At 53.8% G+C, this 8,201-nt stretch overlaps 1 protein-coding gene across 15 annotated transcripts in view; it reads right to left on the bottom strand.

Annotated features, from left to right (window-relative positions):
- Nucleotides 1–6,871: 6,871 nt before the first annotated feature.
- DYSF (dysferlin) overlaps nucleotides 6,872–8,201 on the bottom strand; it is a 222,678-nt gene continuing 221,348 nt past the window's right edge. For all 15 annotated transcript variants that reach the window (XM_068979193.1, XM_068979167.1, XM_068979199.1 and 12 more), the window contains one exon: nucleotides 6,872–7,119. In XM_068979193.1, the coding sequence (XP_068835294.1) occupies nucleotides 7,081–7,119 (39 nt within the window). In that variant the 3' untranslated portion in view covers nucleotides 6,872–7,080. The remainder of the gene's footprint in view (nucleotides 7,120–8,201) is intronic.

Below are 8,201 nucleotides of genomic sequence, written 5' to 3'. Positions count from 1 at the left end.
CAGGAGAGGCCCCAGAGGCCCCGGCGGTCTCCTGACTCTGCACTGGGAAGGGGTGACCAGGCTCCAGCCCCAGACTCTGGATGGAAACATGGAGAACCAGCCAGGCTAGGAGTGGCACTCAGCTGCTCTGCCTGGGAGCTGAACCAACCCCGGCGCCCTGCTCCATCCCACCCCAAACACACCCTGGCCAGCCCAGCAGAGTGAAGGGGCTCGGAGCTCGAGGTAACTGATGGAGCCTATGAGGAATTACTGGATTTCCAGGAAAAAGTGATGTGAGGCTTCCCTGACCAGATGTGGGGTGGCCAGACCAGGGAGGTTGCCCCTCTCTTCCTCCTATATTCTGCGTCTAACCAAATAAGCTTGGGAGCCAGTGTGGAGGACGGAAAAGAGCCGGCTCTGGAGGAATGAGGGCAGCTGAGGCCATGCTCCATCCAGCATGCGCGAGAAAGGCTCTGGTCTCTTTCTTGTCCCCACTGCACTTTCTGTGTGTCTGTCTCTGTCCCTCATCATGAATCTGTCTCTCTACATCTGACTCAACTGTTGTCTAGCTTTCACACACGCACGTGCATGCACACAACACACAGACACGTACGTACACCATGAAACACCAAGACCAAAACAAAGGCAGAGAAACAGCATGAAGCCCACACTGGGCCAAGCCGCAGGGCGCTGAAACTGCAGCGAGACATCCCCAGAGGACAGGATGAAACAGCAGCAAGCGTGCAAGGAGGGAGAGGGAGGCTCCCACTCCTCGTGCGGGAGTTTCAGCCACATTTAAGGGCCCGCCTGGCAGCAGACCCTGGCCCTTTCCCTGTTCTCATCCAAGAGCAAAAAAAAAAAATGTTTCCTGGGCTGCCCCCACGTCCCAGGCAGGGGATGCCCACCTGGTTCCCTGGAAATCCCCTAATCCTGCATTTATGAAACACGTGGAGAGAGGATTGAGACAGGTTTGATTCCCTAGGGGCAGGGGCAGTGGGGAGGGGGCTGCAGGCTAGGGCTGTGTTACAGTTAGCTCTTCCTGTCTGTCCAAGCTCCCTGTCACCCCAGCCTGGACTGTCCACAGAGCCCTGGAAAAGGAACAGAAAATGGTGCGTGTGTGCATGTATGTATGTGTGCACATGTGTGTGCACGTGTGTGTCCGCACATGTGAGCAGAATATCTCTCTTTCAAAGCACCAGGAGAGAAAATAAAGGCAGGGAGCTGAGTATTCTGCATTTAGAAGGCATATGAAGTTTTACCGAACCTTTTTTTTAACAGATGAGAGTGATTCTCCACCTTGCAAAAGAATAGGTCTCAAACGTTGAAAACTAACCGAATTTCAGAACATAAAAATCCAATTTGCCATGGCTCCGAGGGCCTGCCTATTTACAGAGAACATGCAATGAAACACTCAGTAAAGTCCCTTTAGTGAAGGAAGCAGACATCTCATTAAGGACCAGGATGTGATTTCAGCCCTGGAGGCACGGGGTGGGGGGCGGGGGGGAAGGGGGCGGGGACAGTCAAGTAGGCCGGGGTTTCGGTGGTAGATGGGCACCAGGACAGGTCACCGGAGACCCGCTAGAGGAAGGCGCCAGGCTGAAGCCTAAGCCACGGGCCAAAGCCAGGCTTGTTCAGGACTGCATCTGGGAGAGCACAGGGGAAAGCAACAGATGAGGCAGGACAGACAGAAGGATTGTCCTCTGAGAAGCCTGGGCCAGTGTGGTGGGCCTCCCTTGCGAGGATGGGGGCTGGGAGGAGGGGCCACAGCTGGGTCCAGGGTTGGCCACCCGTGGACAGTGAACGAAGGCGAAGGGGAAGGCTGATGGGGCAGCACCTAGGTTCCAATGACCAGCCTGCTGGGGGCCTGATAGTCAATGGGGATGGCAGTATTGGGAAGAACAGTAGCTTGATCCAGAGAGATTCAAGAGCTGGGAAATTGGTGGGAAATGCTGATGTTTGGGATATAGGCTTAGGAGGAGGTAGGACTCAGGGATGCCTCCCACACACTGAGCTCCAGTAACGGGGACAGTGGAGGGAACAGCAGGGCAGAGCCTGTTCTCATGGAGTGGAAGACAGAGATGTCAAGCGGGGGTGCTGGGCGGGGGCTGAGTTTGTGGTGCTTGTTAAGTCACTTTGCGGGAGCTGCCCACTGGGTAAGCAGTTGGATGACATGGCTGCAGCACAGGGCAAAAATGGGGCTCAAGGTAGGGGTTCCAGGGTTGGTAGTCTGTAGAGAGCAATCAGAGCCGTAGGAGTGAGTGAGGCGGCCGAGGCGGTGTGCAGAGTAAGAATGAGGGCCCAGGTAAGAGCTGGGAAACGCTAGAGACCAACGGAGAAGGCAAGGCCGGAGAGGAAAGAGGAATCCTGGGCAACTGTGGCGCCATGCCAGCCAAACACCGCAATGTATCAAGAAGCAGAGTGCGCGCAGTGCTTCCAGCCGCTGCAGAGAGTCAGGAGGATAAGCGGCCACAGACTTAACAACCCGGGTAGACAGGGCCCTGGTGTGAATTAGAAAAAGGTGCCCGTTCCTCAAGGTAGTTTACTTCTATCAGAAAACCGTAACACACTGATTTTATTAGAACAAAACACTTTACTGCCATCTGTGGGAAAATTGTTATAATAAATAATAAACTCATAATGTCTTAGATGTGGTGCCTGTACACGGCCGCCCTGGTTATTGGCAACTGCAGTAAAAACAGTCTTCAGGGGAGCAGAATGAAATCTATCAACAACGATGATTTGAGCTGTGGGGAGCACACTACCCAACCAAAGACGGCTTTAACAGTGAGGAATTTATGATCCCATCTAACAAGACCTCTAGAAGTAGGGAAGTTCCAGAGCTGGTTCTTTCTTGACAGCCTCCTGGAGCATCAGGTTTTTGCCATCCTGTATGTCAACCTTCTTTCTCGGGCTTGTCCCCTCATTATCACAAGATGGCAGCCATGGCTCCAGGCATCACCTTTTCTCCATAATAAGATTAAAAGACAAAAGATGAAGGTTTGCCTCCTTGTGTGTTCTTTCTTAGATATCCCTGGTGGCTCGAAAAGTAAAGCGTCTGCCTATAATGCAGGAGACCTGGGTTCGATCCCTGGGTCGGGAAGATCCTCTGGAGAAGGATCTGTTCTTTCTTATTAAGGATAAAACTTTTTAAGAAACTTTTCCAGCACCTTTCCGTTAGTAATCAGCACACCTTCCTCTCACCTCAATGGCCATATATGAGTCACAAACCTCTTCCCAAACCAATCATCAACAAGGATAATAACTATGATTGACTTGATTGAATACGACTCCTTCCCTCAGGACTCAGGGGCAAAGAGAGAGAATGACTGTTGGAGAAGGGGACCCACTGACTCCGCCACAGGAATGAAGTCAGATAACAGTGGGTGGAGTGAACGCAAGGTAGGGACATGGAGACTGCAAGTGTAGATGATGCTTTCTAGAACTTTGTGAAGGGAGAAGAGACTGACCAGCAGGGAGATGTGGAGGGCAGGAAGAGTATTTTGATGGCACCCCAAAGATGTCTGAGATTTCTTGTCCAAAATGGACTTCATGAATGGTCCCACCACTCAGGAAACCAAGCAAGTGGGATTGCCCCACTGTCCCCCACCTGCCAACCCAGCCCTAATCAGTCAATTCCCCAGGCCCATTTGTTCTCACTGCTCAGGGTCTCTGCAGTCCACAATCTTTATGCCAGAGTTCCAACAGCAGCGCCATCAGCACCTTGGACTGGATAATTTGGGACAAGAGGGTGTGTCCTGTGATCTGAGCGATGTTTAGTAGCTCCTGGATGCCAGTAGCATGCTTACCTATTTATGTGCACTCATGACAATCAAATCATCTTCCAGGGGTCTCCCTGCTAGTCCGGCAGTTAAGAATCCGCCTGCCTGCGCAGGGGACGTGGGTTCAATCCCTGGTCCAGGAACTAAGATCCCACATGTCATGGGGCAACTAAGCCTGTGCACTGCAATTACTGAAGCCTGCGTGCCTTGGAGCCCAAACTCTGCAAACCTCAATGAGAAGCCAACACATGGCAACTAGAAAGTAGCTCCCACTTGCCTCAACTAGGGAGAGCCAATCTGTAGCAACAAAGACCCAGTGCAGCCAAAAATTAATTAATTTAAAAAAAATTTTTAATTGTCTCTAGATACTGTCAAATGTGTCCAAGGGGGCAAAAATCAGCCCTGGCTGAGGACAACAGCTCTGGGCCCTATGGAGACTCTTACAGATCTTTAAACCATTTCTGGTCATGGTTAGCCTTTGCTCTCTCTACCATCTTTTCCACACCCAGCCCTTGACCTTGTCACCCTTTACCTACCTGTGTGCTTTCCCCCACCCTTCACTCAATTGGCAGCTCTGGAACCATGTTTATCCTGTTCAGTATTATATCTCTAAAGCCTAGCACCTTGACTGGTACACAGACGGCTCTGTGTGTGTGTGCGTGTGCGTGTGTGTATGTATGTACATCTTGAATGAGTGAGTGAATGAATGAATGATTCCTGCCCTGCCTTTCAGACCTTTCCCAATTGGCTCCTGGGCTAACGGACCCGCCTCTGCAGTTGGCCACACAGCACCCTGAGCATTTGTTCTCCACCACTTGTGATCATAGACCTTGTTGAGAACTGAGTGAGACCACTGGACCCTCACCCTGTCAAAGGCCATAGGCTTACACAACTTGAAGCAACATCACGTGCTCCCAGGAGACTCCTGCCTCCCACGACAAGCACTGAGAAGCCACGAGTCTGAGCAAGGCCAGGCCAGCTTGAATTCTTTCTGTGCCTCTTCCTCACCTCCAGAACGAAGCTTTAACTCCTCAGCTGCAGACACAGGCCCTTCAACACTCAGCCTTACCCTAAAGGATCTGGGCTCTTGGACAGCCAGAGTCTTGGTCTCCATCTCCACTGCTCAGCACAGCTTTCCAGTCTTAGCCACCAGGGACAGTTCAACGCTCTACTCAGATAACATCCTTTCCCTGCCCTGGGGTGTCCCATCTCTGATATGCTCCTAAGAGTAAAAATAACTGTGGTTTCCTGATCCACTTTTCCCCCAACACTGGGAACTATGGGAGGTCAGGAGTCATAATTAACTCACTGCTATATCTTCAGAACATGCTCTAGTCTGCTGTGTAGGCTCTCTCAATAAACAGTGCTGGACACGATGTCCCCTCACCATCTATCTGTTCCTCATTCCCCCTGAATTTTGCTTGGTGGCCTATAAGGTTCCAGGGAGCAGCTTTAACCCCAGACTCCAAAGGAATAGAGTCACCTTTAGACAGAAGCCAACTCTGACAAGGGCAGAGCAGAGAGAGAATGCAAAGTCTTGGTGACCTAACTGAGGAGCTGGATCAGCCCTTGCCTGAAGCCCATCCTTCTGAAAGTTTCATTTCTATAAGGCCATTATAGTCCTTTTACTAGTTTAAGTAATGGTTTCTATTATCTGCAACTCAAAGCAGCAAGAAAAAGCAAATGAATAAAGGAAAAAATTAATGAGTGGGCAGTGTTCCCGCAAATTCATTTAACCCAGGTGACAGTCCCATGTGTACATATATTTCCTCCAGCCTTCTTGTAGCTGTAAGAAAAAAGAGAGCTTTCTATCCAAGATAACACCCTCCCCTCCTTCTCCAGAAGCTGGTTCCATTAATTATCCCATGTTCTCTCTTGTATGTTTGATCTTTCCCTCCCTAGTGGATTTCTCCTCCCTACCTTCAAACATTCTCAGGTCTCCCCAGACCCCAAAGCTTTCTCAGCACCTCTTGAAGCTGCAGGCTCACCTCTTCCTTTTACCTCCAGTCCTCTCCCATGGAATCACTGATCCACCACCTCCATGGTGGATATTCACGGAAGGCTCATGACCCAGAAGAGATGGGTGACTCTGGTCCCTGCTGCCTGTGCTGGGCAAGGTATGGCCACATGGCTCCAGGGTTCAGGGCTGGCCACCCAGGTTCTCAGGGCCCACAGGGAGCTGGACACTGAGGGCATCATCCGTCAGACCCTCTCCTGAAGAGAGAACCACTCTTGTGTTCAAGATGTGGCTCCCTCATCCAGGAGGGTTCAGGCCATCAGCCCCATCCCAGTCACCCCTAGTCCCGCCAACCAGGTGGGATGAGGCAGGGCCTGTCTGGGTCCCAGCAGGCAGGGAAGGGCCAGAGGGGCTGGAAGGCTCACTCTGGGGCTTTGGGTCCTGGGCCACGGGAACGGCTCATAGCAGGAAACAAGAGAAGCCCTCCTGGGTAACAGGCGAGGAGGCCCCCAGGCTGAGCTCCAGCCCCTCCGACAACAGAGGCAGAGGCCTCTATTTTGGAAACAATGCTTTCATACTCTGGTTTTTCTCTAAGTGTGCTCTTGCTGCTCCTGTAGATGAAGCCTGATCCCTGCAAGAGATGTCAGACCAATGGCTAATGAGATGCTCGGATCACAAGAAAAGGGTGCGTTTGTCCAGCCCAGAGCAGGGCGAGGAAACAGGGAGAGAACTCCAAGACATCCCAAGAGTACAGGAGACAAGGTCACAGCCAGGAATCCAGCAGCTACCCCTGCCTGGAGAGTTTCTGGGGCTCCATGTGCCTAGGTGAAACCTCTTCCAGGCATGGTGCAGGTAACTGCCCACCCAAGCAGAGAGAAGTGTGGGCGAGAAAGAGGAGATGCCAGAGGGAGGAGGGCGCAGGACAGGGGACAGAGTCCGGGAGCAGAACATGCTGGGTCTCCACGCAGGCCGACACTAAGCCTCAAAGTCCAGGCCACCCCCACCTTTCTTATCAAAAGATCACAGCTCCAGCGGGCCCACTGAGCAGAGATGGCACACCCCACACCCCCGCCCACCCAGACCCATCCCCTGCTTGGTCACCCCACTCAGGTGCCACAGAGACACACACCAAAGTTTTGTGGTTCCAACTGTTTTATACTGAAATACACAGGGACTGATCCCAAACGGTTCACTTCAGGGGAGAAAGAAATGATGACAGCGGGTGATCTCAGGGCTCGACGTCGCCAACACTTGGTGCGTGTGCCAGTCCATCTGCCCACCCTAGCAGGACGGTCAGGCTTGAACATCTGGAGGAGCTCTACCGAGCGGGGCAGCAGAAGAAGCCAGTCCTGGGCCCAGGAGTCCTCAGCTGAAGGGCTTCACCAGCTTCATGGCAGCATAGTTCTGGAGAGAGGGAGGGAGGAGGCAGGGACAGGTGGTGACAGCTGCGGGGGAAAGGAGCTGGGAAAGGACTCAGCCACCTGCCTGCGCCTAGCACTCACCACCCCCGCCACACTCCACACTCCACACTGCAGCCTCCAGCCTCGCTGCCACGCCAGCCCACACTCTCCTGGGGGCCACGGCGCTCAGTCTTGTCCCCCATCAACCAGGGCCCATTCCCAGCGTCCGCTCTGCCCAGAGGACTCTGCCCCCAGCCAGGCCAGGCCCAGCACCTTCAATCAGACAGGTGGCCCGAAGGCGCGGCGGGGATTCTCCCCACCCCTCTCCCAGCTCCCCACACACAGGAACCCCGGGCTCATTGGCCACCACGCTCCTGCCCCAGGAGCAAAGAGAGAGGCGAGGGCAGGGGTGGTATACAAGGATGACCCACAACAGAGGCCAGCCCTGGAGACGGGTCACCCCTGATTAAGCCCTGGCTGCTGCAGGACTGACAGGAATCTCCCCTCCCCACTCCTCCCCCCCCAAAACCATGAAAACACATACAACACAACACAGGGCTCCTAATTGGGACAGTATGTTCCCCAGCGCCGCCCGGGAAGGCCAACTCTGGAAACAAAGCCGCCTCTCCTTCCCCGCCAGCTCGCCTCCTGCCTCCCCACGCTGGCCCTGCTCCCTGCGGCCTCTGGGGGAGAGCTGGGGGAAAACAGACAGGCTACCCTCCTGTCCCCCTCCCGGGGGAATTTCCGAGGGGGTGGGAGATTAGGTCTATGCGGGGGAGGAGGTGGCAGCCCTGGCCCCGAGCCCCTCTCCATCAAGGCCTCTGCCCCCAAAACCTGAAAGCTAGGCGAGCGGCACGGGTCTGGCACCCACCAGGTGACCAAGCCACTTGGACATGCCCAGCTTGTGGCAAAGAACTGCAGGTGAGAGCATCGGCAGCCTCAGGTCCAGGCTGCCCCTTTGGCCCCAAAGCCTTCGCCTGGGAGCCGAGCCCGCACACCAGCCCTGGGAGAGAAGGCAGGGCTGGTATTTGAAGAGGACAATTCCCAGAAAATCTCAAAAGATTCGGATGCTGCTGGCTGGGGACC

This window comes from Capricornis sumatraensis, chromosome 1 (genome assembly GCF_032405125.1).
Source record: "Capricornis sumatraensis isolate serow.1 chromosome 1, serow.2, whole genome shotgun sequence".
NCBI lineage: Eukaryota > Metazoa > Chordata > Mammalia > Artiodactyla > Bovidae > Capricornis > Capricornis sumatraensis.
The sequence above is the reverse complement of the archived record's forward strand: the minus strand, read 5'-3'. Positions and strand labels throughout refer to the sequence as shown.